The 19,284-nt window shown below is 38.1% G+C and overlaps 1 protein-coding gene across 1 annotated transcript in view; it reads left to right on the top strand.

Annotated features, from left to right (window-relative positions):
* LOC125686925 (uncharacterized) overlaps positions 1-19,284 on the top strand; it is a 44,495-nt gene that overhangs the window by 12,329 nt on the left and 12,882 nt on the right. The window contains exons 5-8 of the mRNA XM_048931523.1: positions 3,810-3,977; positions 6,096-6,197; positions 9,029-9,139; positions 10,589-10,767. Coding sequence (XP_048787480.1) covers positions 3,810-3,977; positions 6,096-6,197; positions 9,029-9,139; positions 10,589-10,767 — 560 coding nt within the window. The remainder of the gene's footprint in view (positions 1-3,809; positions 3,978-6,095; positions 6,198-9,028; positions 9,140-10,588; positions 10,768-19,284) is intronic.

The following is a 19,284-nucleotide window of genomic DNA, read 5'->3' as shown; positions in this document are numbered from 1 at the left end:
CATAGGCAACCTGGCTGGGGGCGGAGAGGGGAAGGGAAAAAAAAGAAAAAAAAAGTAGATCCCTTGTCCATATGCAAAAGCCACTGGATGAGCTCTAAACTTGAAAAAGTAATTTCTTATGGAATGCAACTAAAGTCAAAATCCTGTTGCCTGATTTGCATGTGTTAAAGCCATGGTGAGCTGGGAGTCCTTCTTCCTATGATACCCACGCACTCCATCTTTTATCTTCAGATTTGCTTCCTAGATTGTCCCTTCATATCCAACCTGGGTACTAACAGTACTAGCCAATTGGGACACTAACAGTGCCACAACTGTTTCACTAAGAAAAATCTGAATACACTTTATGCTTGAACTTATAACAAATTCAGCATTTTAAATGATATGGTAAGGAATTTTGAAGATAAACAGCTTAATGAATTTATTTGCATGTGGAAGGAGTCCCCAGGAAAGCACTGCACATTCTAAGAAAACTTATCCTGATTCATAACATTGTGTTTGCCTCCTTTTGTGCTTTTTTAGCTAACTTAAGAAGTACTTTTTGCAGATGGAAAAAAATACACTTTCCACTAGAAATTCTTAATGATAGAAAGTTTACTTTTAATAAGGAAATCACAGAACAATTGAGGTTGGCAGGGACTCCTGGAGACATTTGGTCAAGATCCCCATTCAAACAGGTTCACCAAGAGCAGGTTGTCCAGGATCAGGTCCACATAGGTTTTGAAGATCTCCAAAGACCTCCACAACCTCTATGGGCAACCCATGACAGTGCTGTTCCTGTCACATTAAAAAAGCGTTTCCTAATGTTGAGAGGGAACTTTCTGTGGTTTAGTTTGTGCCCATTGCTTTTTTTCCTGCCAGTGGGTACCACTGAAGAAAGCCTCACTCTGTTCCCTTTACACTGTAACTTCTCTTCAGATATTCATAGACATTGATGAGATCCCCCTAAGCCTTCACTTCACTAAGCTAAAGCAGTTCTGATTGTCTCGGCCTCCCTACACAGAAGAGATGCTCCAATCCCTTAACCACTTTCGTGGTCCTTTTCTGGACTTACTACAATATGTCTAGGTCTCTATTGTTCTGAAGAGTCCAGAACTAGACACAGTACTCCAAATGTGATCTCATGTGCTGAACAGAGAGGACGGACCTGCAGACAAGACTTGGCCCATGGCAGGCCAGGATAACAACAGCCTTCTTTGCTGCAAAAGCTTCTTTGAAATTCTTCTTGTGGAACTTCATTGAATTCCTATCAGCCCATTTCTCTAGCCTGTCCAAGCCCCTCTGAATGGCATCATGAGTCTCTGATATATCAGCAACTTCTCCCAGTTTAGTGTCATCTGATCAAACATCCAGAGCATTTAGTGAAGATGTTGAACAGGAGAGGACCCAGTATTGACCCCTAAGGCCCACTGCTAGTTACCTTCAACTAGACAGTGCTCTACTGATCACTAACCACTGAATATAGCCATTCAGACAGTTTTCACAGGACACTACTATGAAGAAATCCCCCAAAGTTTGTCTGGGAATTCAGTTTGCTGAAGTGCCTCTCCTAAATGCCTGTACACTTATGTATAATAAGATGAGATAGGACCTGTATGCATCTGTAAGACTGTGATATTTTGAGGGTCATAGAAATGCAGTGTGTTCGCTCCCATGAGTGAAGTGCTGCAATGGAAGGATTCAGGCTTTTTAAGGACAACAGGCTCAGAAGATGAGGGTGATAAGTTGTCATTTGTTTAAGACAGCAGATAGTGTTCATGGAGCTGTGCCCTGAGACTGATGAGGATCAAGCTGAGCATTTGAGGGTTAGGATTAAAGAGGTTGCGAGTAAAGCTGGCAAAATGCTGGGTGTCTGCTACAAGCTACGTGAACAAGTGAATGAGGCCATTGATGGACAGATAGAAGCAATCCAACATTTGCAGACCCTGGTTCTCATGGGGAACTTCAACCATTCCAATATCTGTTGGAGGAGCAATACAGCAGGACAAAAGCAATCCAGGAGGTTCTTGGAGTGCAGATATCTTACTCCTCAAAGTGACAGAAAAGACAATGAGAAGAGGTGCTCTGCTGAACCTCATACTCCCACACAATGAAGGGATTGCTGGGAATGTGAAGGTCAAAGGGAGCCTTCTTTGCAGTGACATTGAGGTTGGTGGTGGTTCAGGATCCTGAGGGCAGGAAGTAGGTTGAAAAGATCACAACCCTGGACTTCAGGAGAGCAGACTTTGGCTTCTTCAGAGAACTTCTTGGAAGAATTCTCAGGGATAAATTCCCAGGCGCAAAAAGGAGCCCAACAAAACTTTTTTGGTTTTCAAGAACAACCTCCAAGCTCAGGAAATAAGCATTGCAATGGAAGTCAGACAAAACTGGCAGGAATCCTGCGTGGATGAACAAGGATCTTCTCTGCCAAACTCAAACACAAAATCATACAGAGGATGCAAGTAACAACAAATGACCTGAGATGAATACAGAGCATCCAGGGATGAAGTTAGGAAAGTGAAAGGCCAAACAGAATTTACGATGGCCAGAGACACTAAAGACAACAAGAAGGGCTTCAGTAACTACATAGGTGACATACAAAGACCAGGGAAAAATAAGGGTCCACTGCTGAAGAAAAATGAGTGACATGGTTACATGGAACATGGAAAATGCTGAGGTGGGGACTGACTCAGTATTTACTAGCAAGACTGGCCTTCAGAATCTGCAGATCCCAGTGGCCAGGGAAAAGGTTGGAGCAATGAAGATGCAACTTTGGTGGAAGAGGATCATGTCAAAGAACATTAGAGCAAACTGGACACACATAAGTTGTTCATAGAATCTTAAAGTTATAGAATATCTTGGTTTGGAAGGTACCTTAAAGATCATAATACAACTCCCTAAAGCCTAGCTATCTACTAGATTAGGTTGCCCAGAGCAACATCCAGCCTGGCCACGAAGATCTCATGGGGTGGGGAATCCACAGCTTCTCTGTTCCCACGCCTTACCACAAGTAAAGAATTTCTCCCTAAAATCTAATCTAAATTTCCCCTTTTAGTTTAAAACCATTCCCCCTTGTCCTCTCACTTAATTGTCATATAAAATACAGAATAAACAAAACCAACAGAGACCACATTTAAATCTAGATGCATTATACCAGGTATTTGTACTGAAACGACTGACTGGTTTTAGTCTTCCAGTTCAAATTCCCAGGTTGCTTGGGAAGTTCTTATATAAATGTGCAGCCCCTTTCTCCAAATTATTAAACTGAAAATACTCATGACAGTGTGCATAACTTCAGATAAATGTTTAACAGCCTAGGACTAGATAGAAGATTGATGTTCAAAAAAAGACTCATCTTTCCCCACTTCCTTTTTAATAAAGCTAAATACATCTGGAAGAGTTAAGGTTAAGAAAACAACAAATGAAGTAATTGTTACCCAAATCAACTACTTTTTAGCTTCTTGTCTTCCCATATGCACTGAACTTACATTAAATTACAGAAAAAAAATCTTGTTTAGTTTCACAATCAAATGGAACAAATAAGAAAGCCTAGGAAGTGGGCTAAATGCAGATTCCCTTTATGCAGCTGCAGCTCCTGTTTATTATCATTTGCCCTTGGTAATCAAGTTCAATATACAATAATATCCAATACTTTTATATTCTGATATCTTTGCTTGCTGCTCCTTTAACAGCAGAGAAATTGTATAACTAACCAAAGACATTAGAAATACAGAATCCCACCATATTTCTTGATTGCTTTTTGACTGAAATATTTTATTCTTTATGCATTTTGACTACTAACATTACTTCTATTTGTTTTATACTCATGACAGTAAATTCAGAGGATGCTCGGTCAGTAGATCTGGGACTACATTCTGAAAATGATGACAGAGGTTTCTATACAGAAAACTTTCATTCTGCTGCATGGGTTTTCAGAGGAGATGATGTGTCTCCAGACAATAGCCCTAGATGTCTCAGCAAAAGACCTAGACCAGTGGCAAGTAAGTTGTCTAAAGCAACAGGCAATAAATGTAAAAATTGATGTGATTTGTGCACTTTGAGGTTAATGTAAGGACAACAGCTGGATGCTGGATTCTTGTAAGGAAGATGGAAACTAGAGGAACACAAGAAGCTAGAAGGGGACACAAAACTAAATAACAGCTCTTATTTAGATACTGTCTTGCAACATTTCAGGATTACTTGACAAAATTGATACTGGTAATAAGCAAAACTAAACATCATCTCTTGCTACAAGGTAAGTATAAAAGTATGTAATGGTCATAAAATCTGTTTGTCATTAAATTTTCAAACAGCCTAGAAAGAAATGTATTGAGTTTTTTACAGATGTGAAGGACCATACCTGTTCTATTTGCAATTTAAACCCAGTCATGCAAATAGATATTGTGAATAATTCTGTGGGGCATTAGGGCATTTTCCTTCACTTTTCAAATATTGAATTACTGAAAGGTAGTGTAATCCAGAGATCAACACTCGTCTTTTCATGAGATAGTCCTTTGTTGGAAATAATAAATCATCCTCAACATGAGAGAAAACAAATGCCTCCTATGAATCTCAAGATATGAAAAAAATTTCCATAGATTGTTTAGGAATATACTGGAGAATATTTTGATTGCCTTTAGTCCCAATGGAGAGCCCAGAAGTTCGAAACAATACTTACAGTATATGTTGAAGTATCTGTGTTCTTTCAGATACGTAAGATCAACTGGCCAGCTAGTAAATTAACCTTCAAAGTAGTTACATCTTACAAGCATTACACAAGTTGAAGATGAAACAAACACCTGTCACAGAGTTAACTAGATCAATCTATGCCCATGACAGGGGGTAGTAGGCCCCCGGGCCCTCCCAGCCCCACAAAATGGGAAGGGAAAGGGGAAAGGCATAGGGAGATGGGAGCTGGGTTCAACAAAGGAAAAGAAACAGCGGCAACAATCTATGGAGGAAAATTTATTTTACTAACTATGATGTCAGAATGCAAGATAGCACAATATAATATAATATAATTGAAATTGAGACTAATAAATCAAATAAGATAGGAGAGAGAGTTCCTGAGACCAAGTCAAACCTGAAAAGCTTGGAACGGCTATGAAAGCACCCTCCAGCATCCACTGCAAGGCAGTAAGAGTCCGCCCCACCTGGAAGGGCCAGATCCCACGATTTCCATAATGTATAGGTACCTGGAATTGGAGCACTAACACTTTAACTCCCAGTGCACTACATGATGTTATGCTGTGAAATACTGAAAAAGACACAAAACAATGACAACCATCATAACCATCATAACTTATTATTAAATTGTCCTCCATTAAATAAACCCGCTAAAGCATTCAAATGATCTAAAGAGAATTGAAATTTATATAGTAGCGTTTCATCACTATGACATTTACTAACAAGTCAAACAATTTAAGATGTACTACTAATAGTAGACAACAGGAAAAAGTTGAACCATTAAGCAGAAAATTAAACCCTGATCTCCCTTTTCATTGAAGATGATTCTGTCTTCGTTTTTGCTCATTTCATATGTGTACAGCCATTGATGGTAGAGTGAAAAAATTAAGATTAGTACTAAGGGGCAGTGAGAGTAGAGTACAAACAGAGAAGAGTAGGTGAAAGAAAAGTGAACAACTGATAACCAAAAGATACTGACCTTCTTAAATGGAAAAAGAGTGATCCTACAATAAATAGATTTGAAAATTTATATTGTATTTTTTGTTTGCGGATTAGAAGTCTGAAACATTCATTTAACAAAGAGCAAGAGTATTTTTCTCTCCCAAGTTGTGGTCAGTGGAGTGGAACATGTGACGGCTTCTCTTCATCTTAAGTACTAAGCCCAGCCACATGACTTCAACTTTCAGATGAAAGCAGATTTTATCTGTGCTGTTTGTCTTTGCCTAAAGTTGTATTGTATTCTATTTGTCATGGTGTGAAGAAGTATAGACTGGCAGAGAAGCAGTACCAAACAGCTAGGAGTGATGCCAAGTCATCCAGGTCACCTGCAGAATCAGTAACTTTTAGTGCCCAAGGTTTTAAAATGGGCTGCTGGTATTTAAATTGGACTTGATTTGCAGAGAAAAAGGGATCTCTTTTTCCAATTTCTGCAGTTCGTGAAAGAACAGTGAAGATTGCTAAAGGAACTGGAAATTACCCTTGGGGATTCCGGATCCAGTTCTCAAAGCCTATTCTTGTGACTGAAGTTGACACAAGTAAGTTGTGCTTATACCAGTTAAATTCTGCTACAAAAATACATCTATATTTAAAGATATAATATTTGTAGTATTACAGTATACATAAATGAAAGCATTTGTTGTATAACAGTGCACTGTACATATGTATGTAAATTATTTCCATAATAGGTGAATGTAAGGTGTTTAATACAACATAGTCGAACAAGACATGACACACTATCTTAAGAGACCCAGTTTGTCTACAGGTAAATAGGACTATACTATTTCTTGACATTCAGTGCCAGTTTATACCTCATACAAGTGTCTGCACCTAACCTCTCTCAAGACCAATCTACAACATTTTGGGGCTGACATCTTTTAATGACAACTGACCCTTTAGAATAAATCACAGTAACCCTCCTAACACTTTCAAAAGTATCATTAGCTGGGGACAGTTATGCATGGATGGATTTCTAATAAGTCATCTACAAACCTTGACAAGGTGGCATGTAAAGCTCTGTACTGTTGTCAGGTCGTAGTAAGGAACTCCAGAAAGAGCTCAGAAAACTGTGAATGAACAAAAAAGTGGCAAATGAGTTTTAACAAAGATAAATATCCCTAGATAGGAATGATGCAGAACATAACATTGGCAGTTACACTCAAGATTGAGATCGTGGAACTCACCACTGCAAGATCTCTGAAATCTTCAGCTCTGTGTGTAAATGCAGTTCAGAAAGAAAACTGAATGTTGCTCCCATCTGTAACAGTGAGAATAAAAGACAAGGCCTCGTATCGCTGCTATACCCTTGATTCACTCTGGAGTACTGTTTGCTCTGCTGCTCTCTGCACCTCAGGATGGATAAAGTAGAGTTGAAGAAGGAGCAGAAAGCATAGGAGATTCTGAGAATTTCTACAACCAAAAATGCCCTCTAGCAAGTCAGATACCTACTAACAGCTCTGCTACTTCGCATGCTGTCCAGCTTCCTGGCCATGATGGAAGAACATCAGAGGCCTATGAATACACTAGCTTAACATGCAAAAACTTAATACTGAGCTATTGAATTTCAGTAGAGAAAATCAGAGAAGTCAAAAGTCTAAGCAAGGGAACTACATGTAGAGAGAAAAAAAAAAAGACATTTGAAAAGGCCAGTATGTTACTAACACTTAACAATTTTTAAGATATGTGTTAGAAACCTATGCACTCCCTTAAGATCTGAACATTTTTATATTTATACCCTAACCATGTATTGTGCAGGATATTCCTGCTCAGTTCTAAAAGTCATTCCAACTTCTTCACTGTTCCGCTTATTAAATACTAAAAATTCAGTCTTCAGTCCAGAGGAGAACTCATTAAGGACAAATCAATTAAAATTTAAAAGTAAAAAAAAAGGAACAGGAAAAGAAAAAGAAAAGAAAGAAAAAAGAAAAAGGAAATTCAGGACGTGGTTCTCTTACTTTCTATATGGTTGTTTTTTGTATAAGTCTATTTTTTGCATAGGAATCTCTTAATCTTTTACTGCAACCTACATGAAAATAAATAGGATTTTGCCAACATATCTTCTTAGAGACCATTCTCTTTTTATTTCTATGAATGCAATCATTAGTTTCCATTATCAGTTGAAGTCCTGCAAAAAACATAAATCTGAAAAAAAAAATCTCTGCCTACAGAATAATATGCAAAAGACATATTGAGATTAAATAGTGACTATGTTTCATCCTGAAACAAGTACTTAATTATATTCCGGTATAATTTTTTGAATTATTTTAATTTATAGCTTTTAAAACTACGTGATCTTGAAAAATGAAAGGTGATTAACCATGGAGTTGAAAAAGTAATTCTTCAGCTCTAATACCTACCAACTTAACCCTATAAACTACTAATTAAAATTAGACATAGCAAAACAGGTAATCATGTTTCATATCATTCCTATTAAGTTTATTTTCGTGTTTTGTCTTCACATGAGGTTGCATTTAAATAAAATGAAGTCATTTTTACAGACAAATTTCAGTACGTTTGTGTATTCTCAATATATTATACATTTCATTAAAACAGTCATAAAACTTTCATCTATATTCCTTTTTGTTTTTATATTAAAGTAAGAATATTTTTATAATATTTTAAAGATAATTCATGACCATAAAGTCTTGCATGCGATCCTCAAGGCCAGCAGAAACCAGAATGTCTGATCTGCAAATTATTTGTATCACATGAGAGTGAACCACAGCTTCTTTGTGCCTACTGTTCCTTATTGAGCTTTTGCTAATTGTTCCCCACAACTTCTAAGCATCCTCAGAAAGACACTGAACAATCACATCTACTGCACAACAGGGTACATAAACTTTTTTAAAAAGTAATAATTAACTAACATAGATAAACAATATTTTCCAAAGAAGTTTTGCTTTTTTTTTTTTTTTTCTTCATAAAACATTAGGAATCTTTAGGAATCTTTAGGAATTTCAGCACAGAAAGAAATCTTGGGTTATTTCTTGGTCTTAAATCCAAAGCTGACTTGAATAAGGGATGTTTTTTCCACTGATTTCACAGAGCAATGCTTTGTTTGCAGTTTAGAGCAAATCCTTCAGATATTAAAATGCCTTTTTGCCTCTAAAAGCATCTGTATCCGAATGGATTTTTTAAAGGAAATCTCCCTCTGTCAGTCATTTTTTAGTTCTGGATCCATACCTAACTCCTGAAGTTTCATTTACAGACAACCAGTATGTTGCTCAGGAAAACGTACTTACCTCCAAATTAAGTCATGAAGGCCACTAGGCGTAATTCTTGACTGGTTTCACAGATACTGTTTTGCTATAAAAGACTAATTGCATGCTTCATATATTAAGTCTAAATAAAATACTTTTTTTGACTCCAGACAGTGCAGCTGAAGAAGCAGGGCTCCAAGTTGGGGATATTCTGATAGCAGTCAACGGAACCGATGTCACTAGCATGCCACATTCAGAAGCTGCCAATCTGGCAAGGAAAGGTGAGTTTGGGATCATTGTAAATAACATTATCTAAGACTCTTATTTATCTAGACCTTGCTAAGAATACAACAGAAGATGGGCATACTGACAAAATATTCCCCAAAGAGTGCATTTGGCAGTAACGTTTTCAGTTCTCCTGCCTAAGAGAAGGTGACTGAGAAAGTCCTGACTGCAGAGATACTGATACTCTATTTATGCCTTATGCTCCCTCAGGGAGAGAACTCACAGCTTGGTTCAATGGTATTTCAGTAACTTACACCTGTAGACAATCAGGAGTTATTTCATTGAGGCATTTTTTTGTTTTGGAACATCAAAGAAACAAAGTTTCAGTGATATTGAACTTGTATATTCTTCTTCAAGCTCAGTTGACAAAGCCCAGAGATCGTCACATTTGAATGCTGAAAGTCAGTACACTGTACTTCTTTTACTTATCCCAGATATGGTGTTGACAAGGCTCTTGGAAAATTCAATACATTAAAATGCTTTTACAAGACAGGAACAAATTTATCTTGACACATACCAAGTTCTTTAATTCTAGAAGTGCCATTCATGCTGTTGCATTTAAGAAGAACCTGTTAAGTCTTTCTATAGATAAATCTCTAATTACATGGCATTTTTAACTCCTTCAAGAGAAACCCCCTGGCCTGAATCTTGGCACACATGCAGCATTTCCTAAGTCAAATGTCCCCAAAAGATAAGTCCAGCAAATATTTGGCAAATGAAAATATGTCATAGTCACAGTTCTCAAAGCTTTTTAATGCATTGCAGCATGCTGTAAAGTAGTATCTGATACAGTCAGAATTTCAGGCCTCTAGGGTAAAAGCCATAGCTGTGTTGATAGTATCAGCTAATATGATAAAATGGTACCACACTGCTGATAACAGTACCACATTTTCAGACAACTTTGTTGGACCTATCATCTCTCTTGAGCACTTACCTTCTCCAGCTGATAAGTGGACAGATTAGCACAAGTTAATCTCCAACAGCTAGCCTCCTTACAGTGGTGCACAGATAGCAGAAATGGACTCTAGGGCATTGAAGAGTAAGAATACTCAAGAATTCTCAGATCATCAGTAATTTTTTAATAAACTTCAAATTATGCCCACACACTTGGGTAATGAAATCCAGCCACTCCTCTAAACTAATTAAATACGCAAGTGCCTAAACTGGACTTGTAAAAAATCATTTCTGGAAGTGTCTTTGAATAGCTGGTTCTGTTACTAGTCCTCTAGACAAAATGAGTTAAATTCCTGGATTTCTACAAAAGGAAAATGAAATGTTGGAATGATTTAATTTCCTTCATAGGTTGCTTTACTCTTTGCTTCTTCTAAAAGCTACACCAGGAGAAGAAGGGCAAGAGGTAGAATACTCCTGTCTGCTCTATATCCCGTAGGGGAATTCAAACATACTGTTACCTTTGTTTTCACATTTTTCATGTAATATTTTAGGCCCTGATATCCTAACTATGGTGGTGGGATCAGATATCAGCCGTTACCCTAACACTCCCAGGCCTACCTGCCGAGGATATTTGCACAAACGAACACAATCAGCAATATTGAAGGGATGGAGGAAGAGGTGGTTTGTGCTGAAGCATAATGGTTATCTCCACTATTACAAACACAAGAAGGTAAGGGGATGGGCTGGTGACAGAGGAAGCTGTGCTCTGAACTATAAAGCACATCAGCACTGTACTCAGATTTACAGCCAGTTATCTTGACTTGTAATATTTACCAATATTTAATATCAGCAGTAGCAATGTTTTTGTATATGGCTTATAGAGCAGGTTGTTTGACTAGTTCTGTCTTCTCTTACCCTACTTAGAGAGATACACACAAACTCTTAGAATTTTGTGGATTCATATTTAGTCTCACAGCTGCGATTTTCAAAATCTACTACTGAGTTTTGGCATAATTTGCTATCTTCCAGATATACAGTGAGTCTTAATGCCCTAAATCACTTTCTCCTGTTATGTCATCTACAAACACTTGAACATTCTACCTAGTTTTTCATCAGTGAGGGAAAAAGGAAAGGAGAAGGAAGGGGAGGGGCGAGGAGGGGAGGGGAGGAGAGAAAAACGAAATAATCAAAAGAACACAGAACAAAACAAAACAACAAAAAAAGAAGCTGTTTCCCTTAGTAGTGTTTACCACTAGGGGCTTCGCCAGGCTTTCAAGCAGCGGCTGGACAGCTCCAGGGCTGCAGCTATCGCTTGCAGCCGGCGTCCAGCAGGTGGGGGGCTCGGATCGCACACAGGTGCTGCTCGGCAGTGCGTACTGCCGTTCGTGAGGGGCTTAGCAGGCCCACTTGCAGGTACAGTTCCAGTTCCTAATCCGTTCCCTTGTGCTGCTTTGTGGTGAAGTTACTCATCGAAAAAGTTACATCGATACAACTAACTAAATTGGTTTCAAAGCCGGTGTTCTATTTAGGATTTCATGTGTAAGGCCCTTTAGAGCTTGTAAAAATGGTTCAATGGTTATATTATTGGGAATTAATTCTAAATTAGTTTTGAGAAAATTTGGTGAAGCTGAGAAAATCTGCTCTAGTAAGGAATTTATTATCAGATGAAGCCCAAGTAACATCCAGAAAATCTCCTACTGAAATGGAAGGACATCTCCTGATTAGAAACTGCTAGAAAGATAATTGTCTCCAACAATTTGAAAAGATCTGTAAAGCACACTGACAGAATCACAGAAACACAGAATCACAGAATCACACAATCATAGGGGTTGGAAGGGTCCTCCAGAGATCGAGTCCAACCCCCCTGCCAAAGCAGGTTCCCTACAGCAGGTCGCACAGGCAGGCATCCAGGCAGGTCTTGAACATCTCCAGAGAAGGAGACTCCACCACCTCCCTGGGCAGCCTGTTCCAGTGCTCCGTCACCTCACTGTAAAGAAGTTCTTGCGCACATTTGTGCGGAACTTCCTATGCTGCAGTTTCCGGCTGTTTCCCCTTGTCCTGTCTCCACACACTGCTGAAAAGAGTCTGGCCTCACCACCCTGCCCTCCACACCTTAGATATTTATAGACCTGGATCAGGTCCCCTCTCAGTCTTCTTTTCTCAAGGCTGAAAAGACCCAGTTCACTCAGCCTTTCCTCATAGGAGAGATGCTCCAGGCCCTTCACCATCTTCGTGGCCCTCCGCTGGACTCTTTCCAAGAGATCCCTGTCTTTTTTGTACTGGGGAGCCCAGAACTGGACGCAGTACTCCAGATGAGGTCTTACCAGGGCAGAGTAGAGGGGGAGGATCACCTCCCTTGACCTGCTGGCCACGCTCTTTTTAATGCACCCCAGAATGCCATTGGCCTTTTTGGCCACAAGGGCACACTGCTGGCTCATGGCCAACCTGTCATCCACCAGGACACCAGGTCCCTCTCCGCAGAGCTCCCCTCCAGCAGGTCATCCCCCAACCTGTACTGGTGCATGGAATTATTCCTCCCCAGATGCAAGACTCTACACTTGCTTTTGTTAAACCTCATCTTCTTACTGCCCAGCTCTCCAGCCTATCCAGGTCTCACTGAATGGCAGCACGGCCTTCAGGCGTGTCAGCCAATCCTCCCAACTTCGTATCATCAGCAAACTTGCTGAGGGTGGCCACTATCCCCTCATCAAGGTCATTGATGAAGATGTTGAACAAGACTGGACCCAGCACTGACCCCTGAGGAACACCGCTGGTTACAGGTCTCCAACCAGACTCTACACTTGCCATCGACGACCCTCTTCGCTCTGCCAGTCAGCCAGTTCTCAACCCACCTCACTGTCCACTCATCTATCCCACACTTCCTCAGCTTTTTCATAAGGATGTTGTGGGAGATAGTATCAAATGCCTTGCTGACATCTGCACTGTGCTGAAATGTCCACTCTTAATCAAAAACCATATGAGAACCTCAGAAGGGCCCCAAGATTCTTGCCCTGAAAATAGCTTGGAGCTCTTCCATGTGACCACAGAACCTCTTGGCCAATTCACTGTATGAAGGACTTACACATACAGGTATACATGTGTAGAAATACCAATGAGAATTTACAATAAAAATGAATGTATTCTAGACAGTAAGACAGTTTTGGGGTACTTCAACAAGTAGATAATAATGGGGAAGATAATACAACATGCTTCACTCCTGATCATAAATCTACCTTTACATTATTTTTTTTTCTCATATATCATCCTTCTCTAAGTCACCTGTGTATTTCATTTTGCTGCTTATATATCTGTGTATATATGGGTCTTTTTAGTCCATTTTATATGCTTACTAGAGCCAATCCTATAAAATACTAACTGGAAACATTTTCCCTCTTAGTAAAAACCTAGGCACAAAATTATTTTTTACCTGAAAGATGCTGATGCAACGCTTCCGAAGGCCTGTGCTTTGAAGACTTAATGAGAAAAATCCTTCTCTTGTTCAGGATCTCTGCTCACCCCCTTCTTTCCCCTAATGAATTCTGGTCTCTTAGTGATTCTAAGCATAGATTTTCATGGGCAGTACCACTAAGATGAAGAAAAGGATTCACGTGACGCTGTGCAGCTTCATAACCAAACTGAAATTATACAGGCTTTCAGACGTTTAAGCTTCTTGATCAAAACCAGTCGCTTCTGTGGATAAAAATCATTTTGTGGAAAGTAATTAAAAATTACAGAAAGAGATTTTTCTTCTGCAGTTCTTTATCCACTTGACATTTTCAGCACAGAGTCTGGGTAGGTTTTGGGTTTTTTTTCTGCATATGCCACAATATGAGTAGTAGCTATCTAACCCAGGTTGTGCTGCAGAACCCCTCTATATTACAACATAGTCTGGCTTTCAGACATTGTTATTTCAACATTAACTATTCTGGTATTAAACAAACAAACAAACAAACAAAAAATTGTACACTGAAAAGGATACAAACATTTAGGAACACTTGTTTGAGGAAATTCCTGAGATGTAAAAAAGAATCTAGTTATGCCTTTTAAATACTTGCCACTTCTCAATCAATTAATTACTTCCGAAGACAGTGAACATAATATAAATTGGATTAAGGATTATAAGGTACCTCATAATCTTATACTCATTTGTATTTAATTACATTTTCATTTTATTTCTTTCAACTAACACATTTCTTTCTAAGCCTACTTTTCTTTCTTTTTTTTTTTTATAACCCAGCAATCCTTGTCTTGAACTTTGAAATAATAGCATTGAAAAAATAGCTAGATAATCCCAATGTCATGTTTTGATAGTGGGCTTTTTAACATTGAAAGCACGCTAAAAAGCTTTTTGCTTAAAAAGGATAAATAAATTTAAAGCACCACATAAATATATCATCATAATTACCATGTATTTTCTTGCATTATGAAAGACTAGTGCCATTCAAACACCTTTTGAATTCTTTCATGCTATTGCTTTAGTCAGCTGCTCTCGCTCTCTCTTCAGATGCCACAGAATACACTGAAATAAGCTCCTGAAAGCATGAGGACTTTCTTTCCTCACAAAGGACTCCAAAAAGGCCTTTAGTGAGAGAGAAAGAAAGGTGCTTATGTATAAATGCATTTCTTCGCTACTGAGAGATTCAATGCTCCATGAGTCAAGGAAGCTCAAATGGATTCTTTAGCATCTTTCCTTTCTTTTGGTGTGATTTCTGTCTGGATATAAGAAGAGCAACATGTGCAGATGCTGCTCATTCCATGGCTTTTCTAAGAAAATTACAAATAATGTTCTTGGTGTAACATATTTATGTAACATGTCAGCTATGCAATTATATTAGAAACAATATGTTCTAGGCCTTACCTCAGGAGATCAAATGTTTCTACTTAGTGGATATACGGTGTTCTTTAAAATAGTGCACTGAGGGCAAGAATAACTCAGAGTGGCAATAGTAGTTCAGTATAATCTGATCAGTAGATCAGTATCAAGCAAGCTAACCAGTTTCCTCTGTTTTGAGGTATAACTAGGGCTTCATACTGATGACAAGAACAGCAGCTTATAGTGGTGTAATTCCAGGGATTCCAAGAAGATCACGCCTGATTTACATCTATGTAAGACCATAACCAGTCTTTTTATTTATGCCTGAACTATCTATTTGTATATATTTCTACATTATTGAGAAGGCACAGGTTGGTCCATCTTCTGTTTTAGTTCATACCAGCAAACACAAAGAGATATATTTCCTCATCATTGCTATTTACAGGTAGAAATTATCCAGCCTGAACTTTCCTTTTCCCACATACATTTAAAAAAGTGATTGATGTTTCTGGAGCGCTTTACATATTGATTCACCTATGTAATTTTTGCTGTTTCAGCCTCATCTCTATTCAATCACACACTGGTGAAGTGATAGCTATTGCAATAGATTCAATCACTTTTCCTACAAGGTCATTTTGTTTTCCCTCAAGTAGATGCTGTCACTGGCCTTGATTCTTGAAGTACTTATTTAAACAAGTAAAACACAGCTATGTCACCACACTAGATGCAGCTTTGTTTACCACCTTACAGCATGACCACATTAAGATTAGATACTTATTTTTCTAAATTACTGTGATCAGTGAAGCTGTGACAATTTATAGCAGTTTTGCCTACACTGACCAGCAGTGGAGATCCACTATACACTTCATAGTGTATTTCTTCTCAAGCATGAAATTTCCCTTATTGTGCCAAAGTTTTCACCTACAGGAAAGACATCTGAACATGGTGAGGAGAGAGAAAATAATGTACACTCTGGTCCTACTCTGAGGCAAAGATAAGCCATTATTTTCAGTTTAAACTTATATGTTTCTTCAAGGACAGGAAGCACACCAGTATAGCCACATTAATGCTTTCTTTAAAGATAGTGATGTCTCCTGCTCTAACCCTAGCATTTCATGCACAGTACAATAAGGTAACTGCAAAGTCACCAGAAAATGTCTGTGCTGAACACTATTGGGCGCTAGTGCAGGTTGCCCAGAAATTTTGCAGTTTCCAGAAGATACTCAGAAGCCATTTGGACACAATCCTGAAAGACATGCTTAAGTAAAGGTTGGACTAGCTGATCTCCAGAAGTTCCTTTCCAACCTGGACCATCACTTGATTCTATGATTCTGCACTTCTGTGATTCAGTGAATACTGCTGTGTAGGACAAAAAAACATTAATTAGCTTTACATTAGACCAGAAAGATAACAAAAGCAATCTAGCCACAGCAGTATAGCATCAGCTCAACAAGTTAAATAGGTTCCACATGGAGCCCTGAGCTGCCTCATCAAGAATCCTTTAGAACCTGACAGCTAACTTGAAAAATTAGCAACACGCTACAGACTTCAGGATAAAAAGTTTCAGACATCAAACTCATTAAAAATAGAGAAGAGAATTCTTGGGACCTAGGAGCAAATGGGTCAGTAAGGAATTCAAAGGTTATGGAACACACATTCCTCTGTCATGAAGATGCTCCTGCTGAAGAGATAACAGTGTTCTACCTTTAATAGGGAAGCACAAGGACAAGGAAAGTATCATAGCCAATAACAAATTTCCCAAATTTTTCAGTGTAAATATCATTCATGGAAGAAGTTAATTAAGTGCTGGGATTTACAAAACCATTAAAACTGTCATCCAAAGACAGAATTTCCTAGTTTCAATACTTCTGTAACAGCTTGATTAAAAAAAAAAAAATAATAATTATTGTGGCACATTCCACAGTGGCACTGTGGAAAAGTTTTTTTTTTAAAAAAAGAAAAAGAGTTGACAAAATTAGAAGAATCAGCAAAAGATCATGTCTGTAACAATGTCCCAACTCCTCTCTGTTTTATGACTTACTATGTTCCAAGGAAATATTTCCTCTCTCTATGCCATAAATAAACCCTGGGAAACAGGAGAATGAGATTGAGGACCAATCTAGTACCTGAAAAGGAAAATATGAATTAAATATTACTGATGTTATGGTCTAAGAAAAGTTGTAAAGATGAATGGTTCCAAACAGGAGAATATGGTTTTAAAGTATCTCCCTTGTAGACATGATATTTTCCAGAAATCCTGCACTAATGTATTCTAGTCATACCAGTTGTCTATTGGGTGCTTATGTTACATTTGTCAACTAGTCCATTTCACTCTTTAATTTCCTCAGCTAAGAATAATATAGAATAAAAGTGATTAAAAACAAATAGTTTTGCTGCCAGCATTTTGAACAAACTAAAAGTAGGGAAGTAAAAAGAAGAAATATCATAAGGAGCAGTTAATTTGAAAGTAGTTAAGCTGAAAATTGCTGTCCTGAAAGTAAGAAAGTGCTTGTTTTAGAGCTTCAGATGTAGCAACAAACTGAACTGTGAGACAAAAAAAAGAAGCAAATTCATCTTTAAGTTCGTTCAACCCTCAGATAAATGGCCGTCGTTACAGTTCATCATGGTTTTTCTTTCTGCAAGAAAAATGTAATATATACTCTTGTGAGAACACATAATCAGTGAGAAGGACTCTCCTTGATCACAGTGGAAGCAATGAAGTGGAAGGATGTGCTGTCTGTTGGACTTTGTGGTGATAATATCTAATAATGTCTATCAGTTTAAAAACAAACTTTAATTTGCATTTCTTAGTCTTTAAAATTTAATGCCTCTAGGAAGCCTTCAGTCCTCAGTCATACTGTGAGTAACTAAGCAAAAGTTGAGGAAAGGATGGAGAGAATGCAATCCTAGTTCCATTAGTGTCTCAGCAGAACATAGCCTCCTCTGTTTATCACAGTTCAGCACAGACAGCAGAGTGGCAATTAAATATTGCTCAGATAATTATACAGTGCTGTTCTCATTCAAAGGAGTGCAAACTTTTTTCACTGGAAGAATGCTTTTCTCATTGAGTAATCTTTAACTAGTAGAGACTCAATAAAAGAAATTGTGCTCCTTAGTTGTTACCAGTAGAATATGTTTGTGTCTGTAAATTGTTACCTTCTCATCCTCTTTCTTATTCAGAGCGCCCGGAAGGTGTATTACAGTTTGCTATTCCTTTAATAACATTCAACTTTTACACAACAAGTTTAATCAACTGGATTCCAGTCCTCTGTTTTGACTTATTTCACATAAAAACACATCACTTTAGACCCATGCCTTACAGAACAAGTGAAAGCCCTTCCTACATACAAAGTCAAAATTTAAATGCAGACTTAAATGTTCCCTTTTCTTTCCACAATTGTGTTTCTATATCTCAGACTGGGGTAACTTTAAAGAAAGTGTATTTACGAACAAAAACGAAACACAGAATCTACAGTACATGCTGCTGGTTTCTTGTAGGTGCTCTATTCTACTTTCCCCAGCAGAAATGAATAGAAAGAAGAAAAGATTCTTTTAAATTGTCTTTCTTTCTGAGACAGATACAGGGTCTGATCAGTATAACAAGAAAGAAATCTATGCCTGCCATGTGTGGACCCTTCACGGTTTCAATCTATGATAAACATTCAGTCCTTAGTTCTGCTGTACAGGCTCATCGCTAAGCCTAAGCTCTTTATATAAAAGGCTTAGCTATAAATAGATTTAGGCCTGAGCCATTGCTCACAAAGATACCACTTCTGTTTGTTCTTTAGCCTTGCTTGGAGCTTTATCATCACAGTCTGGGAGCTGTCACGTAATTTAGAGCTGGTATACAAACTGATTTCTTCTCTGTCATTTCCATGACTCCCATGGCTCCAGGATATATTTTTCAATTTAGATGCTGACTCCAATGTTTCCACTACTTCTGCAATATTCTTTCTATTGATAACTTTTAAATATTTCTGGCTGATATGATGATATAAGTTAATTTTGGAGTACTAACAGATTGCATACTGTACCCCAGACAAAGAGTCATAATCAGATATATTATTTGACTTGATTCAAATTATTCAAAACTATAACCCAGTCTTCCTATGTTCTTCCTATGACTTGGTCCTGAAAACTCTTAATTACCTATTGTGCAATGAATTGCAGTAAATGACTAGAACTCAGCAAAAGAAATTTGAAGATTAATCACATAACAAGCCCACCACATTGACTGCCATCTGACAGTCAGTGTAGTTAGGTGTACAATAATTAAGTCCTTCAAATCAGAGGAACATTTGCATATTTTTTCCTCTATTGTCTTGCTTCTCAGTATGCTGCTACTCTCTCTAATGTGGATATGAAAGGCTTAAAGCAAAACAAAATGAGAAACAAGATAATTAAGCTCTATTTAAGAAAAAGAAAAACCACACA

This window comes from Lagopus muta, chromosome Z, assembly GCF_023343835.1.
Source record: "Lagopus muta isolate bLagMut1 chromosome Z, bLagMut1 primary, whole genome shotgun sequence".
In the NCBI taxonomy this organism is placed as follows: domain Eukaryota; kingdom Metazoa; phylum Chordata; class Aves; order Galliformes; family Phasianidae; genus Lagopus; species Lagopus muta.
This window is presented reverse-complemented; position numbering and strand designations above follow the sequence as displayed.